The 23,897-nt window shown below is 38.6% G+C and overlaps 1 protein-coding gene across 1 annotated transcript in view; it reads right to left on the reverse strand.

Moving 5' to 3' along the window:
- Positions 1-1,433: 1,433 nt before the first annotated feature.
- Positions 1,434-23,897, reverse strand: part of PARP4 (poly(ADP-ribose) polymerase family member 4) — a 60,241-nt gene continuing 37,777 nt past the window's right edge. Inside the window, exons 22-35 of the mRNA XM_086621633.1 lie at positions 23,681-23,876; positions 23,373-23,443; positions 21,656-21,843; positions 19,471-19,570; positions 18,032-18,202; positions 17,551-17,631; positions 15,603-15,683; positions 14,731-14,826; positions 11,277-11,423; positions 7,310-7,996; positions 6,009-6,110; positions 4,857-4,959; positions 3,861-3,993; positions 1,434-1,895 (exon numbers count right to left, since the gene is read on the reverse strand). Of these exons, the coding sequence (XP_086477759.1) occupies positions 1,745-1,895; positions 3,861-3,993; positions 4,857-4,959; positions 6,009-6,110; positions 7,310-7,996; positions 11,277-11,423; positions 14,731-14,826; positions 15,603-15,683; positions 17,551-17,631; positions 18,032-18,202; positions 19,471-19,570; positions 21,656-21,843; positions 23,373-23,443; positions 23,681-23,876 (2,307 nt within the window). The 3' untranslated portion in view covers positions 1,434-1,744. The remainder of the gene's footprint in view (positions 1,896-3,860; positions 3,994-4,856; positions 4,960-6,008; positions 6,111-7,309; positions 7,997-11,276; positions 11,424-14,730; positions 14,827-15,602; positions 15,684-17,550; positions 17,632-18,031; positions 18,203-19,470; positions 19,571-21,655; positions 21,844-23,372; positions 23,444-23,680; positions 23,877-23,897) is intronic.

Raw genomic sequence — 23,897 nt, forward strand, 5'->3', positions numbered from 1 at the left:
TGTTAGAAGAATTGCCTTTAGGCAAGCACAGCCTTTTTTTTTTATTTATTTAATATGCTGGAGGAAAAAAAAGACAATCCTGTCAGTAAAAGCAAATAAACCACACCCCATTTGCTTATTTAACTGCCTTCGCTGGAGCCAGTGCTCATATACTGCATCTCAGAAACAGTAAAGAATCCACCTCACTCAAATAAGATTCAGGCTTCAGTGTGAATCCATACTTTTCATGCGTACCTGTATGGGATGTACCGTTGCAGCAGTGAAAACACAATTATTTGAACAATAACTGAAGCGAAGGAAAAAAAACCCAGTATTTCTTTTTTTCATGTTTTGCCAGCACTTCCTTTTACAGGTAACTCTAGTAATGCAGCAATTGACCATACAGAGACCTAACAGCAGATTTAGAAGCTGGTTTGTTATCGTCTACATTGAGGAATCATTCTACTTCTTAAGGAACCCATATCCTAGCTCTTCTCAAATAGAAAGCGGTAGTACAAATCTTTCCGCTGTATTACTCACTAAAAAGAGCCAGCATCCTACTTACACACATGAAAACAAGGATTCAGAGCGCCTTAGGAAAAGCAGGACCTCAGGATATCCTCCTTAGCAACCACCTCTAGAAGATCAAGTGTATCTACTCCATCCTTGGCAGATGTTTGCTTAAATTCTCGTGAAAACATTTATGAAAGAGATTCCACAGTTTTCCTTAGTAACCTCTTAGAACACTTGTCTATTGCTGCTAGGGAGCATTCTCCCGTTTGCTTGGACAGTGTAACACGTTACCTGTGGTATGGTGGCTGTGGAATCTCCTGCTTCTGAACATTTTCAATGGTTGGACAAACAAGTGTAGAGTATGTTCTGTACACACTGGATCCTGCCTCAGTGCAAGCAATTTTACTACGTCTCTAACTACGTTTTCCAGATCACAAAGTACCAAAGTGTGATTCTGTGCAGCTCCTTAATTCAGGAGAGGTAATGTGTTAGTTCAAACACGTGTGAAAAGCCCTTTAAATTAAAGTAAATCACTTTTAGTCTGGTTTCGTTATTAGGGTACAGTGTTTGGTCAGGTATAAATCCATCAGTTTTTCGTCAGAATAAAATCAGAATACCGAGTAACAGCAGGGAAAAAGAGAGAACTCGTCCCTCCTAACAAAACTGACCTATCTATTCACAAATTGACCTATGACCGATAAGGAAAGCAGTGCAGGAGAAAAATAACTGTTCTGCTGTTTGCATTTCAAGGCACACTGTAGGAGTTACAAAACCATCCAATTGAAAAGGCTGATATGTTATGAAGATATTTATTAGTTCTTTGTTTATCACATTCTTGTATCTGCCAAAACATCTCCTGCCGTATTTAACCAAATTACTACATCACGCTTTCTTTACTGTGCCATTAAAGTAGTACAGAAGATTTTAGGAGAAATCAAAACAAAGATATTCTAAAAGTACTTTTATAATGTGCAATGAACCAAAGAGATTAATGTAAAAAAATGAAATATTAAGGTATTTTTAACAGAGTTACAGGTAGGTAAAATACTACCTATATGTAAAATCAAAGCTTACTAACTCTAAGAACCTTTATTTCCACACCTTTAAGTCTATGAGAATTATTATTCAATACTAATACAAGATCAAATGTCCGCAATTTAAACATTGTCTGTAAAACTGCAAGGAAAGCTAACTCTGCTATTATCTTAAACAATAATGTGATTAATTATTTTAAGTAGAAGGAGAATTGATGTTAGATAAACTTGATACCCAGTATCTTCTTGGTGGCAGAATCCCAGTCTTTCCCAAGTTCAAGTCGATAGCAAATAGATGGAAATCGCCTCTCAACTCTTCTTACCCACTCTATTGCTTTCTTGATCAACTCAAAAGCCCAATGAACACCGCTGTGTATAGAAATGAAGTTTTATTATAATAAAATCTTGCAAATTCACCAAAGGAGAAAACAATTTCTTCTAATGATAATTATTTGAAAGAGAAAATTTTCTACAGTATGATGATCCAGCCTGTATAAAATACCATCTGATGCAGAAAACATCATCACCTCAGCCGCCCTGTCTTTTCAGAATCTTCCACCTGCGAAGTATGTAGGCTTATACCCCACCTCGAATACTGCATCCAGTTCTGGTGTCCCCACCATAAGAGAGACATAGATCTGTTGGAGCGTGTTCAGAGGAAGGCCACAAAGATGATCCAGGGGCTGAAGCACCTCTGCTACGAGGACAGGTTGCAGGAGCTGGGATTGTTCAGCCTTGAAAAGAGAAGACTTCAGGGGGACCTAATAGCTGCCTTCCAATATCTGAAGGGAACCTACAGGAAGGCTGGGGAGGGACTGTTTACAAGAGTGTCCACTGATAGGACAAGGGGAAATGGGTTTAAGTTGAAGGAGAACAGGTTTAGATTAGATCTTAGGAAGAAATTCTTCAGTACGAGGGTGGTGAGACTTTGGAATAAATTGCCCAGAGAAGTTGTGGATGCCCCCTCCCTGGAGGTGTTCAAGGCCAGGTTGGACAGAGCCTTGAGTAGCCTGATCTAGTTGAGAGACGTCCCTTCCCACGACAGGGAGGTTGGATTAGATGATCTCTAAGGTCCCTTCCAGCCTATGCCATTCTATGATTCTATGATTCTATGATTTATTCGCACTATTCCAATCCCTGCAGTGAAGTACTATGCATTTCATAAAGGCAAACTTCACTCCTTTGTACATTCACATGTCTTAGAATTGCTTTCATCCAGCAGTCAGTGCAATTTTATTTGTATTCCTGACTAGAGTAGCCAAAATTATACAACCAATTTTTCCCTCTGTCAAGAAGTATCAAAAGAGAGAGGAAGATTGCCAGGGCTCTCCTGACTGTTTCTTTATCCTATTCATAGATTCATAGATTTCTAGGTTGGAAAAGACCTTAGAGATCATCGAGTCCACCATCGAGTCCAACCATTCCTACATGCCCTGTAAAGTATGAAGTGTGTAAAGCTTCCCATTTTGATACAAGGAATCTGTTGGTGGCTGGGGCAATCCAGATTCACTGGAGGCCTATTTCTTCCTGCTTCTTTTAAGACCTTTGTCTTTCCTTTATACCAGAAAACTTGCCAGATGATAATTGTTCACTTCAATCCCAAAGAATGCAAATTTCCCTACACAGGGACCATATAATAGAGCACTGGGACACAGCAAAGTGAGGGAGGTGGGGTTCAGAATGAGCCAGCACCAGCATTCCTTGCAGCTAAAGGAAAGGGTGGAAGTTGTGCTGTGAAGGATCATCTGCTTTAATAATTTCAGAAGTCTTGTCCAGAAAATTTTATGGTGTATGCTTGTGAAGAACAGCAAGCCATAAATATAATCCTAAAAAAGGGTGCAGGCCAACAGGCACAAGTTACATGAAGGAAACATCCAACAGATTTTTCTTCCCAATTTTTAAAATAAATTATATTAAACACTGGAAATTGTTGCCCTTAAAAAAGTTGAGGTTGACAAATCTCTTTAAATATCCTTAAAGATATTTAAAACTCAGCTAGGCAAGATCCTGAACAACTTCTCCAACATCTGATTTAATCCTGCTTTAAAGAAGAAATGACCTCCAGAGGTCATATCCCCCTGAATTGTTCAATGATTCTAGTAAGGAGTATAAAATATATTTTACTACTTTCTATACTTCTCAATTTTTGTATCATATTTTGCAAAGTATTCCTTTCTTCATCCGTCCTCTTAAAAGAAACCACGTGCCACCAATGGGATTAATACCTCCCATTCCCTTTTCTACAGCCATATCCTGTAGTATAGTCATTGACTCTCCATAATGAAATTCATCTTCTGTATGTTGAGAAGAAATATATTTTATTTAAAAGCAAACCTTGAATTAGATGAATCATCCAGTTTCATCAGTGTTCTGAAAACTATCCCTTTCAATCCATTTGTGCAGCGTATGAACTGTAGCACAAGAAGAGTAGCAATCAACTGCAGCAGCTTTTCTTTTCCATTTGGGCCTACGGGAGAAGAAAAGGGAAGCGGTGTTACTATTTAAATGATTTCTTGACAACAGAAAAGGTACTTTCCACAAAGTACTCCATATCACTTTAACACATCCATTGCCTTAATGCTATTTAATTGTTGCACCATACAACCACTACTACCAAGAGTATCCACATTAGTGGTTTCAAAGACATGCTCCTGGCTTTCCAACTTAAACTTGGTAAATGCTTTGTTGGGATTTCTGCAGTTGGTGTTTCCTTGGGTTCTAATCTACTTTGATTTTAATACAAGCAATAATGGGAGACTTCTAAGATTTTTCTCCTTCGATGAAGCATTGCACCCTCTAATAATTTAGAATGAAGGAATCCCTGTTTTCCCCCCCAAGTTTTCTGGTCTGCTGTCAGCAAAGAAAACCAATTGACAGAATCAGACAGCAAAGCATGTGTAGGCAGAGTGCATACCGAATGCTGCAGACAGTGTGTGTATGGGGAAGAGTGATAAAAATATTGGAAATGTGACAAGCAGAAGTGATCTCTGCCTCTCTCCTAGGAGAGGCTTTTCTTCCCTTTTTCTCTTTAGTAGATACTAATATAGAAGATAGATAGAATAACTGAGATAAAAGAACCTCTATTGCTACTCCAACTATCTCACACCTCCACAGGCAATGTGCTTAGCAATCGGGACGCTATATTTTGAGAGAAGTTGAGAAGAAAACGTATTACTAAAATCAGGCACTTTCGAAAACTTTAAGTTACAAGATCCATTTAAACTCTGAGCATATCTTACTGAGAGTTCCACTAGACATACAGAGTAGTAACACATACAGATAGGAAACAGAAGACAATGTACTGCTTTTTAATGACAGAAAAGTATTTACCAAGTGACTGAATGCCTTTTCTAATAAGGAAATTGTTAATTAAATGATCAACATCAAATTTCAAGATTTTTCCCAACTGTGGACTGAGATTCCAAGAGCCATCCTATGGAATAAACAAAGACATGGATAAGACAAAGATTCAGGATACTGAAAAAGTATGTGGCAAGCAAAATAGACATAGGAGTATTACTTTAACTATTTTTTAAAAACCTCATACAAACACAGAAGTTGAAATCCACGTAATCAACTTTGGTGATTCAAATATTAAACTTCAAAAACCTTTGATATACCATCAAATGTCTGTTATTGACCTGCAATGTTGTACTCTGAATCTAGTGTACAGGGTGTACATCCAGCAAAAGGGAATTCAACATACTACCATGCTGAACAGCCAGTCTCTGCCAGTAACAACAGGAGTCTCCACTGAGGGCATCCCATGGTGGCTTCTTCATGTAAATCACACAATACTCTTGAGAAAACCTCTTTCCATTTATTACTTCCAGATACTGACTGTGTGACCCACAATCTGATTGGTAATCATGACCTCACTCCTTAAATTGGTAAGCTCACCAAACTGGCAATGGGTTACGCGGAACAGGGACTTCTCTCACCACAAGGGACATACCAAAACTGACAAAGCTAAACTTGACCTGCTCTGACTGCTACCTGCAGGATTCTTGGACAGTACAATTTCAGTTTCCCTAGCTAGCAATTGGTCTGACTGTCCAGGGGAAGTTCCTGCTGCAACATGTCTCAGTCCAATCCTCTAAATCCCAACTACTTTTTATTTTCTTGCATAATGTCCATTGTTTGCATCCACTTCTTCCACTTAGCTTCCCCTATATGTTTTTTCCCTTGTCCCAGGAAGTCCCCAAGCTGCAAACTGATGGAGGTTGTAAAGAAGTTCTGGAGATATATTACTACCTGTCGGCCCTTATTTTATACTGTTCCTTATATATCCATTGCTGAGATGCCCATGAAAGCAGTAAAACATAGCATGACTGATATCATCATACACTTATAAAATCTGTTCATAAACATTTTATAAATATACTTTACTTTATCTCAGGACAGGATTAAAGTAAAAATATTTTTTCCTTCTACCTATATTTTATTATTAAGTAACACACAAATAGACTATGGGCACTGTACCTGATTTTGGAGTGCAAAGATTTCTTTCCAGTTTACAGAAGTCAACTCAATTCTCTGTTGAATCCTTTCTTCCTCTGTTGTTATAAAGCACTCTGATTGTTCCTGTAGAGGATAATGCTCACTAAGAGTCTTACCACCATACCCATGCTGCTACTACATCATGATACAAAGTAATTGCATTTAAAAGTTTAAAAACCACTACTCTTTTAAAAAAGAAACCTCTTTTTCTGGTTGAAAAAGGTTCATTCTCTCCCACTTAGGAAAGCATTTGCACAAACATCAGCTGCAGCTGGAGAAAGTTCCTGTTTAGCAAAATTACAAGGAATGAAATAATTCCAGAGATAGTGAGACATTTTTCTCTTTCTGATCAAAACCGTATGTCTTCTTGTATTATGCACATTATCATTATACTGTCATTTCTATGTTCAAAATGAAAATAAAAACCTATTGTTTAAAATAAAAATTTCTTACCCTGTTTCACTTTATACTGGGCAAATCCAGAGTAAAATTTGACTCTGGAGATGTTATCACCACTTGTTGGCTCTAATTTTACACTATTTCTTAAGCATGATAGGTTGCCCATGAAAAGAACAAAAACCAGCATGACTTTGATGTCAACATGCCCTTTATAAAATCAGTTTATAAAGCAAAGAAAACAAAATAATTCACAAAATGCTTATCTCAGGGCAGGGCTGAAGATAATATTTTTTTCTACTCCTATCTTATTTTTAGGTAATGCAGGAATAGATGAATGGGTACTGAACCTGATTTTGGAGCTCAGGAATTTCATTTGTGTTTACCGAACCGAATGAAAGACTTTCCTGAATCCTCTGTCTTGGTGTAAAACAGCAAGATTGTTCCTGAACGAACAGAGTAATGTTTATTCAGAATCTTGTTCTACCACTATTACCCATATAGCTACTACTTCATGACACAAAATAATTCCATTTAAAAGTTGCCTATTGGAGTGGTAAGGAACAAGTGGCAGAATTCAGAGTGTAAGATTTATCACTTTAAAAAGAGTAACTAAAACCCAACCAAACAAAAAGAATGCTTTCTGCATTTTAGGTTCAGATTTCTTGGAGATGTAAATTGTAAAATTAAATGTAAATGTAAATGTCTTGGAATGTAAATTGGAAAGCAGTCTCATTACCAGCCTTACCACGTTCTTTTTTGGCTGTACATCCATGAACTTTGAAATGCAAACGTTTAAGGCAGCTTTCATTAGCTGAATGCAGCTGGGATTTCAACATGACATGCGTAGCATCCTATAAGTAAAAGACTGCTGATGGAAGACTTACCATAAACTCTTCAGTAAATCCTTCTTCAGGAGCTGTAACATCATGCTGATGTGCTTTCTTTTTCTTAGACTTTGACCGTGGCAATGCTACTTTTCTATTAGCTAGCAATTTGGGAAAAACTGGTTTTTCAACATGAGTCTTTTCAGAATTTGTGTGTGTAAGGGGAGGCGAACCAAGCACTACTGCGCCCTGCATCGGAGCAACACCAGAAGAATAAACTGTTTTCATGCCTCCCACTGATACTTGAAACGAACAAGGAAGAGCAGGAGGAGGAGCAGGTTCAGGAACATCCGCACAAATGCCTGTCTTTGTAAATGCAGATGTCTGAAGAAATTTTTGTTGCATGGGACCAATTCCTCCTCCTGGCTTAGGTTTAACATCAAATTCTCGTTCTCTGAACGAGAAAGGTTCAGAAACTTCCAGCAGATGAAAGCCATATGGTGAAGGTGACCATGTTTCAGATGATCTCTCCTCTGTGGTATCTCCAGCAAAACTGACATTTGATTTGGGACTCCAAATACTGCTTTCAAGTTCAGAAACATTTTCCAAGTCCTGCGCCATGTTTTTTGGGGAGATGCTCTTTTGACTAACCAGAACTTCTTCAGGTTGAAATTGCAAGCTTTCAGGTTCACCTTTCTCACTTGGGAAATCAGCTGAATAAACACTGGCTTCTGCTGTGGAACTTGCCTGTTTAGTAACAAGGAAACAAAATAACTCCAGAATTAGTAAGATACTTTTCTCTTTTTAATCAAAACAGTATTTCTCCTTATATTGTGTACAGTATCATAATACTGTCATTCGTATGTTCAAAATGAAAGTAACATATCAGTTAAGCTGAAAATATCTTAGCCTATTCTACCTCACACTGGGCAAATTCAGAGGAAAATTTGACTGTGACAGAATATGAGCAGAAAGGTATTTTACATTATTAAGATAAATATGATTAATATAAAGATGATTATGAGCCAAGGAGGTTCCACTGTACAATACTGTTGTACATACACTGAAGATAGATCTACAGAAAGTGAAGTGTGGATCCCGCTTGAGCTGCAGTTCTGGCACATGTACCAGCTGAGATCCAGTAGCTGCTGCATACAAGCTAGTGAGCCTGGGCTATACTGCCACCATGCACCAACACAGATGTTTGGTACCCTTCTGCCTAGGAATTCTTGGGCCAAAGGATCAGGAAAACGGCTTTATATGAGTTGACCTACATTACAGAACACGCACCCAGATACTGTCCTAAATAGCTCACAATCTTAATACATTACAGACTACAGGTTGAGATGATGCTCCCAAGTTGTACTAAATGCACATCGTGGTCATGCACAACGTAATTTAATAGACAAATAATGATTTTCTTGAGCCCTCTACACAATTTGGAGATGTAGAGCTTTAATCTGCCAAGACTTTATGGCCTGACAGAATTATAACTGCTGGCTAACTGATGCAAGCATCTCTTGTAGTTTCCAAAGTCCAGAGAGAGCAACCATTACGAGCAAACATTCAATTTCACTAGTACAAGTTGCTATTATTGCTCCCCTCTCATCCCAAAGATTAGAATCATAGAATCATAGAATGGTTTGGGTTGGAAGGAACCTCAAAGATCATCTAGTTCCAACCCCCCTGGAAACCCTCCACTACACCAGGTTGCCCAAAGCCTCATCCAACCTGGCCTTGAACACTTCCAGGAATGGGGCATCTACAACTTCTCTGGGCAACCTGTTCCAGTGCCTCACCACCCTCTGAGTGAAAAATTTCTTCCTTATATCTAATCTAAATCTGCCCTCTTTCAGTTTAAAGCTATTGCCCCTTGTCCTATCACTACACGCCCTTACAAAAAGTCCCTCTCCAGCTTTCCTGTAGGCCCCCTTTAGGTACTGGAAGGCTGCAATAAGATCACCCCAGAGCCTTCTCTTCTCCAAGCTGAACAGACCCAACTCTCTCAGCCTGTCTTCATAGCAGAGGTGCTCCAGCCCTCGGATCATCTTCGTGGCCCTCCTCTGGATCCACTCCAGCAGCTTCATGTCCTTCTTGTGTTGGGGACTCCAGAGCTGAATACAGTATTCCAGGTGGGGTCTCACGAGAGCAGAGTAGGGGAGCAGAATCACCTCCCTCGACCTGCTGGCCACGCTTCTTTTGATGCAGCCCAGGATACGGTTGGCTTTCTGGGCTGCCAGTGCACATTGCCGGCTCATGTTGAGCTTCTCATCCACCAGCACTCCCAAGTCCTTTTCCTCAGGGCTGCTCTCAATCCATTCTCCGCCCAGCCTGTACTTGTGCTTGGGATTGCCCTGGCCCACGTGCAGGACCTTGCACTTCACCCTGTTGAACTTCATGAGGTTCTCACAGGCCCACCTCTCCAGCCCGTCTAGGTCCCTCTGACTGTCATCCCTTCCCTCCAGTGTGTTGACCACACCACACAGGTTGATGCTGTCTGCAAACTTGCTGAGGGTGCACTCGATCCCACTGTCCATATCACCAACAAAGATGTTAAATAGCACTGGCCCCAGTACTGACCCCTGAGGAACACCACTCGTCACAGGCCTCCACTTGGACATTGAACCGTTGACCACAACTCTTTAAGTGCAACTGTCCAGCCAATTCCTTATCCACCAAGTGGTCCATCCATCAAAACCATGTCTCTCCAGTTTAGAGACAAGGACGTTGTGTGGGACAGTATCAAATGCTTTGGATAAGTCCAGGTAGACAATGCCAGTTGCTCTTCCCCTATCCATCAATGCTGTAACCTCATCATAGAAGGCCACCAAATTAGTCAGGCAGGATTTGCCCTTAGTGAAGCCATGTTGGCTGTCACCAATCACCTCCTTATTTTCCATATGCCTTAGCATAGTCGCCAGGAGGATCTGCTCCATGATCTTGCCGGGCACAGAGGTGAGACTGACTGGCCTGTAGTTCCGTGGGTCTTCTTTTTTTCCCTTTTTAAAGACAGGGGCTATGTTCCCCTTTTCCAGTCAGTGGGAACTTCACCAGATTGCCACGACTTCTGAAATATGATGGATAGTGGCTTAGCAACTTCATCTGCCAGCTCCCTCAGGACCCACGGATGCACCTCATCAAGTCCCATGGACTTGTGCACCTTCAGTTCTTTAGATGTTCTCGAACCTGATTTTCTCCTACAGTGGGCGGTTCTTCATTCTCCCAGTCCCTGCCTTTGCCTTCTGTGGCTTGGGCTGTGCAGCTGGAGTTCTTGCCAGTGAAGACTGAGGCAAAGAAACCATTGAGAACCTCAGCCTTCTCCATATCCCGGGTAGCCAGGTCCCCAGTTTCCTTCCGGAGAGGGCCTACATTTTCCCTAGATCTCTTTTTATCACTGACATATCTACAGAAGTTTTTCTTCTTGCCCTTGATGTGCCTGGCCAGATTTAACTCTATCAGGGCTTTAGCTTTCCTAACCTGATCTCTGGTTGCTCGGACAGTCGCGACTGTCCCATTGCATGCTAGAAATCTGTCCTCTTCTTCCCAGTTATGCTTATCCTTATTTCCAGTAGTCTCCCTGCTTTGGCTGTACTTCTCTGCTAGTGGAGACTTAGTTACGGATAAATACCTTGATTGTCCTTGAAACTCCTCCCCCTCCTCCCCAGTTTCTTAGAGGTGAACTTGAGGCTTCATCTACACTAGCATATTCTTATGAGAGAATGTTCTAACAGGTGCTAGTCTCTTCTGGAAGGGAGAAGAAGTCTATATTATCATGTTGCCTCTCAAAACTTCTGCTGCACTCATGATATTTTTAGTGTACTTTACTTTTGGGACAGGTTCCTCCAAATTTTCGTGTTTATAGTAAAATTCCACATAGTACTTGTGTGGCATTAATTATATTCAAAATAATTAAAAATTGAAGAGATTTAATGAACAGTTACTCTATGGTTACACGTACAATACAGTACCACAACTGGATAATATACCAAAAATGTTAGCAATAAGAACATATATTAAATGTCATTACCAGGGCATAAAAGTTATCTTCTGAAAATAACCAGCCAGAGTCTATCGACGTTTGGTTCCAGCCCATGTAAGGTAAAAAATCTACATCTTCTTGAGCTATGATCTCCAGGATGTTTGGAACATCAGCAGAACCAGTTTCATTAGCATCCTAGATTAAAATGTATCACAGTTACGAACCTGAAAATTCTCAGACATTATAGAGACAGTGCATTTTTCTTTGTGAGTCTGAAATGTGTTGAAAACAGGGCATAAGCAGATAATGCAGCACATTAGAAATACTCAGCACATACAAAAAAAACAGTAAATGTAACTTCACATTTTTTATTATATTGAGGGACAATGTATGGTCAGTAATTAGATTAACACAAAATATAAAGGTGGACAGTATGTATTTGTATGTATAATTTGTTCAAATCCAGATAATTGAAATAAAATCTAAATCTTACGCAGTTCTTTTTGTCAGAATCTTAGTGCCACCCTTTAAAGGAAAGCAAACATAAGCATTATTATAGATATGCCTAAAACACATTGCCTTCTGCAAAATCACGTTAAAAAGACAAATTGCACAGCATAACGCAGTGCCAAGCTGAATGGGACAGTCTGGGTGTTTCTGCATGGTACTGCATTGTGCTGTGTAGGTGCTTTTGCCTTAAGACGTCTGCAATGTTTTGTTCTACGGGGTCAAAAAAGTTATCCTAGAGTAGAAAAGAGATTAAAGCTATTATATTTACAGACATAATTCAAACATAACATTCTAGAAGTCTGTTCCCTGAGAGGCATCGTATCGACACAGGGAAACCGAATCTTTTGAAGAATTGCAAAAACTGACATATAAAAATGAGAATGACAGATAATAATCTGTTGATGCCCTTCGTAAACAACTAGTTCACAAAATCACACAGGCGTTCCCTTGCTAATATGCAACATATTTTTTCTTCTGAATACTGCTTCTGTTATGTACCAGATGGAATATTCAGGTGCCATCCCTGAATATCCCTGTTCTTATCTCAGGCCTTTTGCTACATTTTTCTCCTCTCCACCTCACTGAGGGGGAGGATCGAGTGACTTCGTGGTGGCTGAGCTGCTGGCTGGGCTAAACCAGGACAAACAGTAAAAATAGGAAAAGATATCCTTGTTTTTTCCAGCATCTCCATTGAATTCTTCACTCAGGCCTACTTTCATTTATATTAATATATCATATGAAATAATGAATTGTGATGATAAAAAAACTGTTTGGGACATTGTAAAAAGCTGTAAAAATTCTCCTTTTTTAACTTCATGAGGTTCCTGTCAGCCCATTTCTCCAGCCTATTGAGGTACTTTTGGATGGCAGCATGATCCTCTGGTGTATCAGCCACTCTTTCCAGTTTTGTATCATTAGCAAACTTGCTGAAGGTACAACTCTGTCCAATCATCCAGAATATCAATGAAGATTTTGAACAGGACTGGCCCCACTGTTGGCCCCGGGGTACACCAGTAGTCACTGGCCTCCAACTAGATTTCCTGACACTGATCACCCTTTGGAACTGGCCATTCATCCCGTTTTCAATGCACCTCAGTCTGCTCATACAGCTCGTACTTCATTAGCTCCTATACGAGAATCATATGGGAGACAGTGTCAAAAGCCTTACTGAAGTCCAGGTAGACAATATCTGCTGCGCTCCCCTCGTCTACCACACCAGTCATTTAATCTTCAAAGTGTATCAAGTTGTTCAAGCACCACTTCCCCCATGGTGAATCCAAATTGGCTACTTCCAATAGCTTTCTTATCTTTCATGTGCCTGGAAACGGTTTCCAGGATTAGCTGCTCCACCAGCTTCCCAGGGATCAAGGTGAGGCTACAGTTCCCTGGGTCCCCCTTCTTGCCCTTCTTGAACATAGAAGCAACACTTGCTTTCCTCCAGTCTTTGGACACTTCTCCCAATTGCCATGATCATTCAAAGATTTTTGAGAATGGCCTTGCAATGACATCAGCCACCTCCCTCAGCGCTTGTGGGTACATCCCAACAGAGCCCATGGATTTATGTATGTTCAGTTTGCCTAAGTATTCCTTGACTTGATCATTTTGCAGCAAGGGTACATTTTCCTTGCTCCCTCTGGTTTCTGGGGCCTTCAATTTCCCAAGGTTGGTCTTGCTAGTGAAGACTGAGGCAACGAAGGCGTTCAGCACCTCAGCCTTTTCCATATCCGGTGTCACCAGTTCCCCTGCTACATGCAGCAGCAGGCCTACGTTTTCCCTAGTCTTCCTTTTGCCGCTTATGTACTTACAGAAGCCCTTCATGTTGTCTTTGACTTTCTTTGCCAGATTCAACTCCAGGTGGACTTTGGCTTTACTAACAATGTCTCTGCATGCTCAGATAGTGTCTCCATATTCCTCCCAGGCTACCTGTCCCTGCTTCCACTGTCAGTACACTTCCTTTTTATGTTTGAGTTTTTCCAGGAGTTTCTTGTTCATATATATTCACACTAGAGCTCCTCGAATTTTTGCCTGACTTTCTGTTCATTGGGATAGACTGCTCTTGAGCTTGAAGGAAATGATCCTTGAATCTGAAACAGTGACTATAGGTAACCCTCTACAATCAGTACTGAGAAAAAGATCTCATGAGAAAATTAATTTAAACTGGTTTAGATATTTAACTTTAGGATGCGATGAATCAAGCCCTAGAAATATCTGTTTCCATTGTCCATGAGAGGAAGGCAAATGTGATTGATTTATTGCTAAATGTACACATACACATTTGGCCAGATGAATTCCCATTCTCTGTGCCCCACCCAATACTTAATCCAACTGATACCACCTTGCTTACTGTGATACAGCTTTCCATTTGAAAACTTCTTATTGACCCTTGAATTTCACGGTTGTCGTTTATATGTATATTTTCGCATTTGCGGCAAAGCTCCTACCGCTGTTCTAATACTGAAAACAAACGAAAAAGTTCCATAGTTTACTGCAATATTAAAGAGAGATTTCTCAAGTTTTGGTTTCCTTGTGACTTCCACCTGACACAGGATCCTCTAGAATGACTTTTGCCAATACAAAATCTATTATTTCAGCAATCCATGGCTACAGTGGCCAGTTTGCTATAGTTTGGCATTCCTTACATTTTATAAGAAAGGGTTCTGTGAGTTATGCACCAAGGATTGAAGAGCACTCTTCATCTGGCCTTGTCCTTTGACCTGTCTGGCTCCCACAGCACTATCAGGAATTACAAACCCTTGTAGCAAATCAGAACAGGAACACAGATTGACAAACTTTGATTATAAAGTAGGGACAAGCAATGTAAGAACTAGAAAAGGAAAATTACTTGCTATATTGCAGAAGAAACCAAAATAACATAAAAATAATAGTTTTAGCTCTATTATAAAAGAATAATCATTGTTCAGCAAAAGAAGACTGGTTTTGATATGTACAAAGTTACAGAATTGAGAAGCTAGTGTTTATATAGAAAACATACCCTTTTCTCAACTGCAATGAAGCTTGTAAACCTGCTTATAATCGAGTTCTCCAAGCTGAGGTGAATAATCATGTTTTTCAAGATTTGTTTCTTCATCTAGATTGTTAACAAATGGAACAGAGAGAAAAAATATGATCAGCTGAAAGAAACGTTGAAGTCAAAACTGAACACATACCTACAAACATACACTCTAAATAGGGACACGTAAAAGGAAGAGCTCATGTGAATATCCTGGCCTGCCTAACTGTGTACTCTCTTCTAACTTTCTCTACTTCTTCACTCAACTCTGGGCAGGGATATGTATTTCCTCTAATTCGACGTCTTTTGGTTCTATCCTCCTTCTCACATAAGCAGCTGTGTTTTGTAAGAAGAATTAGTCTAAAGTCTCAAATAAGCCAAGATGCAATATGGTAAGTTTTTACTAGCTAGATGCCATTTTTTTAACAGATCAGCAGATCATTAAGTCTGACCATCCGTAAAACACAGGTCATTATCTTCCACCATATCCTATACAAAAGCTGTGGACTTTCGCTGGACTAATGTGTATTGATCTTCATAAAACTAAAATGTTGTACGTCACAGGAAAAGAAGAATTACCAATGGCCTACAATGACAGGGTATAGATTAGGAAAAATATGCACACATTATGCCAACAGAGGATATTCTTATAGTGGGGAAGAAGAAAAGACTCCCAAAATTTTTCAAAATCTTATCTGGGAGGATATTACTATATGGTGACTTTAACCTTAAAATGATATTAGAATTGCAACCTTCTAGTTATGTTTAACAAGGCAAGAAAATCTTCTCTATTCCACTGAAATGTTTGCTATTGAGCATTTTAAATGTATACTTTTAATTTCAGATTATCAAACCTCATGTTCTGTTTCATTCTCATGAAGAATCCCGTCTTCATAGTCATTAATGAAAGCTCTTGCTGCAAGTTTGTGCAGCACCTAGAAAGAAAATAGATGATACGAGTAGGAACATTTTTTTTTTAATTCTTCCTTTCATTTCTGAGGTCCAGCTTCAGGCAATTAGCTTCCATATTTACACAGAATACCATTCTCTAAGGAAAGGTCAAGCTAACTTTCCATTTGTAAGGCAATCACAACCTGCACCTAAGGTACATTTGTATTTCACTTAATTTCAGTAAACTAAAAAATACCCAGGTCTTTACTTGTTGTGCACATTCTCTCTAGAGTTAACAATGAGGAAAAAAAAGCAGGCATGCAAACAAACAGCAAAACTCCACCAGGCAATTAATCTTAAGTTGCAATGGTTAACTAAAACAAGTAGGAAGAATGCCCCTTCTGGATGTACACATTTTTCTCCAGTGACTGTAAACAGAGCATGGACAACTACCCCAGATTTAACCAACAATATCTATATAGGTGAAGTTATGTCAATTAATTCTGTCCATAAAAATACAAAATTTGGGGAAAAAGTGATTAAGTGTTCAACTTTAAAAAAAAATCACTAGGTGTACCATAATCAAGTAATTTTTCACCTGAGGAGCTGTACACAGAAAAGGGAAATACTGAACTGCACTAACCAGAAATTACTTTTTTTAATTAAACTAGTCTTTCATAGAAAAGAGAAACAATTTTGGTCTCTTCAATATGTTAAAGCTAACAAATAGAGGGAGGTTTGTGGGGACAATGTCCTAAAGTCCAGCTGTATTCCACTTCCAATTGCCAAAATATTCCCACTGGCTCATGTTTGGAAGAATATAATAAATGCCAAAGAGAGCCACTTCTGAAGAAAACCTCTTAAGCAAATAGTTACTCGCTGAACTATGGTAAATTGGCAAAAGAAACAGGTAGGAATTCTCAGAATTCATCTAAAGCATCAAGAATTAACATTTTTTCTAATTTTTACCCTGTTTTTTATCATTTTGCTATTTTGGTTTACGCCTTTCAAAACTTTCTTTTTTTAAAACTGCACCTGGAATTTGTAGTATAAGTATTTTTCTGAAAGCAAACATTCATTACAGCAAGCAAATACATTGTTTCTGCTTGCCAATTTTAATTGCCTGTGGAAGGGCACGTTCCTGGAAACCAACTGTCTTTATGGAAACCAACACAACCAACATGTCCATGGAAACCAACTCATGATAGTAGCTTTCAAAGTAGATTACACTAAACAGGGAACAAAATAATTTCTATTTCAAAACAAATCAGCTTCCCTTAGTGGGGAAGGGGTGACAGTCATATCAGATTATTACTGAAGGTTGACTATTCTTCTGATTTTTTAACTGTAGACACCTGTTAAGATTTAATAAAAGGTTCTTTTTAGCTTGTTTTCTTTTTCAAAATGGGTGCTGTGCTTTCATCTGCATAAAGACTCCTTACTTCATTGTTGCTGAAGCAGAGGAAAGGCTAGTAACACTTTACCGCCTCTTTTTCCATACATTTCAAGAGATGACAAACTCGCAATGAGATGTTTCACATAGCAACAATTTACAACATGAAAGAGAATGCTGCAGCAGCTTCTTCACAGAGGTTGCCTGAAGAACAGTTAACCCAAGGATAAAGCTAGACCCCAAACAGGCTGCCAAAACAAGAAGCAGCACCTCCTATTCTGAGAAGCTTAAGTTTTGTGTTAGAAAGCAGAGAGAAAGATGACACTTCTATGTAAACCAGTTTCCCTTTAAAAGTCTGAAAACTGAAGGTCTCTGTTGAAACATCAGAAGCGAACTAAAAGTGCAAGAGCTGCTGAAAACAGGGCTTTGAATTGCTTCAGAAGAGCGTGAGCAGCATGTAGCTGTTTAAAGCAGCTTGCCTCACTATGGCATGTACAAATAATGTTGGCCAAACTCACTGTTCCCGTTGTCTTCTGTAGTTCAGTAGTTGACACCACAGTCTCTAGTTCTTGATCGTTTATCACTGCTTTTAAGGTGGCCTAAAAGGAAAAAACCAAACTGTTTCCTTCTCTCTCATGCTATGTTACCAGCACATATATATGCTGTTCTGTCTCCCAAATATAACGCAAAGCTGTAAGTCTCTGCATGTCTAAGTTTATAAATATTTCCCCTTACAAGAAGGGGACAGTCACAAGTAAAGGAATCCTGTGTTTATCACAGCACAATGATAGGAACATTAAATTAGGTAACTTTTCCCCTCTACTTCTTAGAGGGAAGACTAATAATGACAACTAAATAGTAACTTAACTATATTTAGCAATGAGAAAGAAGCTAAGTGCATGCTGCATAAGAGGATCTATAATACAATATAGTATTTCCTTTGCGATTGTTTTACATAAGAATTTCTATCCAATAGTGCATGTGCATTCCAGTCTTTACCTGAGTACAGTGAGGGATGAATCCATAGACAAGAAGTCTCTCGTTGTTAAATAAAGACTGTATTTGAGAAGGAGCCTGCATTGGCTCTGGTGCACCTGTATTAAACTGTTGCCATTTAATAGAAACTGAACTGCATCCTGGAGAAGACATTCTGGATACCTGGCTCTGTATCTGTGTAAAGAAGCAAAACAAATTAGATCTGTTTGTTAGTAGGCTTTCAAAACAAAACATAATCTCTCAATAGAAAATAACATTTCCCATGTGAATGGAACTAATTTTTTTTTTTTTTTTCAATTTTTAAATAATTAAAACAAGCCACATACTATTACTGGTAAAAATGAGTCTAATGTTTGGAAGTAATGAGGAGAATCAGTCAGCCATTATCGTATCAGCTTCTGGAATAGTGAGACTTCTTTTAAGTAAAGGCTGAAATTTGAGAGTAAAGTTTCTATCCATCAGAGTTGCCGAAGCAGGCTAGGGAATATGGCCTGCTACACTGCACCATCTCCTATGTGTGAACTCTGAGATGTGCATATCGTTCTACACATCTCCATGCCCTGCTCTGGATAGTTCTGCGTAATCTCTCAAAAGACAGCCAGAATAGCAAGAGGAGAAATATATGGTTTCATTCACTCCCCTAGACAAAAATGTGCCAGATACCAGCATTGCTGCAGAATCTTCTCTACTGTCACTGCTCCAGGAGGGACCAGATTCAAGGATAGTGCTGTAGACACTTAACTATAGAGAGAAACTGAAAAGCACTGCACACGAGGTCCTAGATTGCCTGAAACTCCTAGATGCACCAATAGTCAAAAGTCACAGAATACAATTGCTACAGGCCTCATCACTATGGCAAGGACAATGTAGATGGACTGTGACCTGTGACAGAAGTAAAGCCATGTTTTTCCATTCAGGGACAATTATTTATATAGCTTGACATTTTAAAAACTTTTTCCCAGTTGGTGTTACTGCACTTACCAAGAAAAGTACAGGAGCTCTCTCAAAAAGAATAGAAAAAATAAAATAAGTCATGGCTTGCTTTGTTTTCTTTTACACATTCAGTAACCAATCTGAATAAGAAGGTAGGGCAACTACAGTGAACAAATTCCCTCCCTTATCAAAGAACTGAGGGTTCTCTACAGGTCTCATATCCCTTCCTATAGCACATGTGTTCCTGCTGAAAATAAGGCACCTTCATAATACTCAAACTAAATACTTCTCTTTCTCACTTAGTATCAATTTATATTTAAAATAAATGAAGGCTTAATGGACAAGCCTCTCTCCTTCCACCTTCTATCAAATGTTTCTTGAACTATCTTATTGTAATTGCAAAGCCACATGATCCCATGAAAAGTAGTAATTCCCATTTTGAGATACTGAAGATATGCAGTATCAGATATTGATCACATACTCAACATAGTCAAGATTTATAAATGTACCTTTGCCTCCCAGTTATACTTTGATTTCAAGTCAAAGTATTCAAACGCTCCAGCACCATATTGGGATAAAGATCTCAGCAAGTGTCGATTTGCTGTGGAACTAATGAAAAAAATACTTCATGTAATTACTGAATTAAATTATTCACATTTATATATATTTTCATTTTAATTAGCACTGCAAGCGAATCTGAATTTTTAAAATTCTATCCCTTTTTCAGTGGACAGACCAACTGAAAGCAACTGAGCCAACAAATGTGATGCCATATTAGAGATTTCCTAACAACATTCGAGGAAATTACAGGATACACAAGTTTTTACATGTCACAGTGCAGAGCTGCACAGAGAAATTAAATTAGGTTCAAACACCAATAAGACTGCATCGAAACGATCCTGATTTTGAACTAATTAACCTCAGTCTCAGCACAGCTATTTAGCATCAACATAGGTATCTTACAGCTAAGTCCAGTGTCGGCTAGGGAATGTCACTATCTGAACAACATGGATATAACCAGCATGGTAACTAGCCTGATAAAACAGCAAGCTCTGCTCACCAACAGTCTGACTACTGGGAAGCTATTTCATAGGTATATGTATGAATGAGAGCTTTATAGAGGACTAAAAGAGAACAATTAAGCAGATGAGAATTCTTTTGGGTGAGAAACAGCATAGTATGTATCAAATCTTCGTCAGACAGAAAGTAGCCTCATTCCCCAACAGGACCATACCACTGTCTTAGTGACCTAGTGAATCTTCACCAAAACTTCTCAAGCCAAAATTAAACAGTACAATTATATCTATGCTAAGAACACAAAACATCTTGGGTTTAAAGTTTACTGCTCTTTTATAAGTCCTTTTATAGATTTTGCTGCCTTGTACCATCTGTAAAGTACAAATCTTGCACTATTTATTTTTTTTTACTTACTTGCAGAGAATTACCACAGATAAAACAGATGTAGTATTGTGCATTAATTCGGCCTTCTAGAAAACACTCTCTTTGTCTACACAAGAGTAAGAACCACAGTGAACTGTGAACTTCTCTTTCATACCTCTTCACCATTATTACTTAACCAATGTGACATGTTAAATACAGATCCTGCCTACTGAAAGCAGATTGTTGCATAAAAGCCTGCCCTCTCAGACTACCAGCACTGAGATAATCCATCGCCAGAGCTAGGTCCATCATATCAATAACCGATAATCAATGAATGTAAATATGCTGAACATGAACATACCAGGAATGTCAATATGTTGACAATGGTGTCAGTGTGCTGCTAATGGACACATACCATCTCTTCTTTATTGTGTGTTGATGCAAATTCTTTTATAGTAATAACATACAATTACTCTGGAAGAGCACTGGGATGTCTGGTACGGGGCCTTGCCCAGTGCTTGCCCAGTGCTGGAAGAGAGCCCACAGCCCAGAGATCTGGGGAATGCTGCAGGAGCTATGGTGAAGGTGTCATTAAAAAAAAAGTCTTAGAAGAACATGACCCTCACCACTAGTCTTTATTTTGATGTATCCTTGCCAGCCCTCCCAGGATATGGTAAGAACCTAACACCTTCCTGACCCTTTCCCATTTATGCCTTGCAACCTGAAATATGTAACTGTGACTCAGTTTTTTTTTTTTAAAAGTTGTTTCAGTCATGTACATAACTTTCCAGTTTGCTATTACTGAAAACAGTCAAACTGCATTACAATGAATTTCAGTGAGGTTTTGCCTGTTCTTCTGATCACTGAGAAGTCTAGTGCTTTCTTTAAGTAATTACCTTACAAATGAAAATTAAATAATAAAATTATCCAACTATTAACATTGCATTGAAATCGCACTATTCAAATGAGACTATACTAAAACATGAAATGCAAAGTTTTAAAACATTAACTCTTGTATTGTCCAATAATACTCCTAAATAGTAAAGTTTTTATAATGAGGAAAGATCTGAATAGGTAAGACTACCTGGACATAGAATTAACATCATTGTAGGCATCTGACCTTTGAAATTCCTTACATATTTTCCATTCTGCTTTTAAAGGTAGGCAAACATTTCTTTATTTAATCTAAACATACATATATATTTAAGACAGTACACTCAAGCATCTGACAGTTCTCAGCTTATTAACCTCTCATTTCAAATAAACTATCAGTGATTTTAAACAAATGCAACGGCTAGCTAACTTTGTACTTACCCAACACCACAGGTAAATAACCTTGTATGTTGAATATTATCTTTCACAATCTGGAAGGTCACACTCTCATTCTGAATGTGTCCATCTGATATAAGAAGAATGTTACGGTATCCTTGAGAAGGAAACAGCAGACTTAAGTAACGTAAGATCTTCCATAAATCAGTGTTTCCCAATGTCGCAGTAGCGGACTGAAAAGTAAAGCATTACAATTTTAGTTTGAATTTAATTTATTTTATCATAAAATAACATATAACGTATAATTTAATCTTTATTTCATTATACATGACTCCTGGTTTCAAATATAAATGATTAATTCTCAAGTTTTATTTGCTCCTGCTCTTCTATAACTACTATTAGAGATAGAGCTTAAGGTTAATCTAGTCCTGTATCTTCTCTGGCTTAGGCAAAAGACACAGGCAAAATAGAGAAGAAAAAATGGTAAATTCTTCTCCTACATTATTTTCAGAGCTTTCAGTAATCAGCAGTTTGGGGACTTTGGAACTGGAATTTTCATCCAGACTACTGTATCTAAAAAGCTATTTACCACTCTACCTTTTATTTTGCCTAACCTACTTTCTGAACTGAATTACAGTTTAGCCTCTACATCAAGCACAAGATGTTCCACTATTATGCATGAAAAACACTGTTTGTATTTTAGTTTAAATGTGCTGACTGATCATTTTGCTGGGTGTCCTGTGATCCTTAAGAGGTGAGGAACAGCAAGTAACCATTCCTATTCCCCCTTTTCCTCTGCTTATCCTGGAAAAGAGAGTACTGTGTAAGGATTCAACAGAAGCTAAAAAAAGTCAGGACAAGTCCTCTCCTTGTACAGCGAGCCTTCCATATATCTGACCATCTTTGTTTTCTGTCTCTCTAGCTTTTCTCTTTGAGATGGAGTAACCAGAAGCACATCCAGTATTCAAGATGCCATAGCAATACAGATTTCTACAGCTACCTAAGCATTTACCTTTTTCACTGCTGCTGAACACTGGGATACCATTTAAAAATGACTGTGCGCAATGGCTCCAGCATCTCTTTTCTGGGTGAAGCCCAACATTGTACAGGTATAGTTAGTGTTGTTTTTCCCTTTGTGTTACTCTGCATTGATCACCATTTGCATCTTACCACCCCATTTTCAAGACATCCATTATATTAGTATCTTACACATTATGCTGGCACCAAGGAGCTTTAGTTACAGATAAGAAGCCTAATTCTGGCACTGACCAGAACAGACATGATACTAACCAAAACCTGTTGTCCTAAGTAGTCTACATCTCATTTTTGGTGACAGAAGCACTTTCATTTTCACTGAAAGTCTTTTGGCCTAAGTGCTGCCTTCACTTACAAATTACAGATTTCCAAAAAGTCATCAATAATTTCCTCTCTTTCTGCTTTGAGCAGGCAATGAGAGGTTTGAAACTCCAAAAGATAAATTTAGGAGGAAACACTGAAAAATGGTCTAATATTGATAGCTACTCAGCTTCAAAATAACAACTTAAGCAATTGCTTAAAACCAAACTGGAATTAATATCCAGATGTGACTGTGCCTGTTACTAGGAGAAACAGACATCAAATAGACTAAATTACAGAAAAATCGTAGAAGCTGGCCCAAAGAAAAATAAAAATAAAAGGAAAAGTTGCGTAACAGAGTTTTGCAATGATACACATCCCATACAAAGAAGCATTCTTTGGAATACAACCTGACTGATTTACTTACCGTAATAAACTCCTTCAGTGATGCCAAATCATTTGTGATGTTCATTGAAAAAGAAGACAATTCTGTGAAATCTGTGAATAAAGATTGATATTAAGAGCATTAAAATATGAAGCATGTAGCAACAATATGGAAACACAGTTTAAGTTGCATGACTGGAATATCAGAGCAGAAGTATTTCATACTGCTACATGTTCCGGGTTGCAGTTCAGTGTGTTACACTGGTTTGATAATAATGATGTACATAAAATAAAGCCATGACAAGAAGGTAAAAGGTGGCTTTCAGGTAAAAAGGAAATAGAGAAACTCACTTGTGCCAAATTTGATTACATTCACTCTTTGTCTGAAATAGAATAGTTCCAAAACACGTAAAGCGATCTGCTTTGCTTGGTGTAGAGCTGAACCTGCCATAGAGTTTGAGCAATCTAGTAAAATAATAATTTCACTGGACAGCTGCTCTTCTTCAAGTTCTGGTTCAAACTCTGGTTGGAATACAAGCATACAAGCCTACAGAGGGAGAAACAAAAT

Source organism: Tauraco erythrolophus, chromosome 1, assembly GCF_009769465.1.
Source record: "Tauraco erythrolophus isolate bTauEry1 chromosome 1, bTauEry1.pri, whole genome shotgun sequence".
Taxonomy (NCBI): domain Eukaryota; kingdom Metazoa; phylum Chordata; class Aves; order Musophagiformes; family Musophagidae; genus Tauraco; species Tauraco erythrolophus.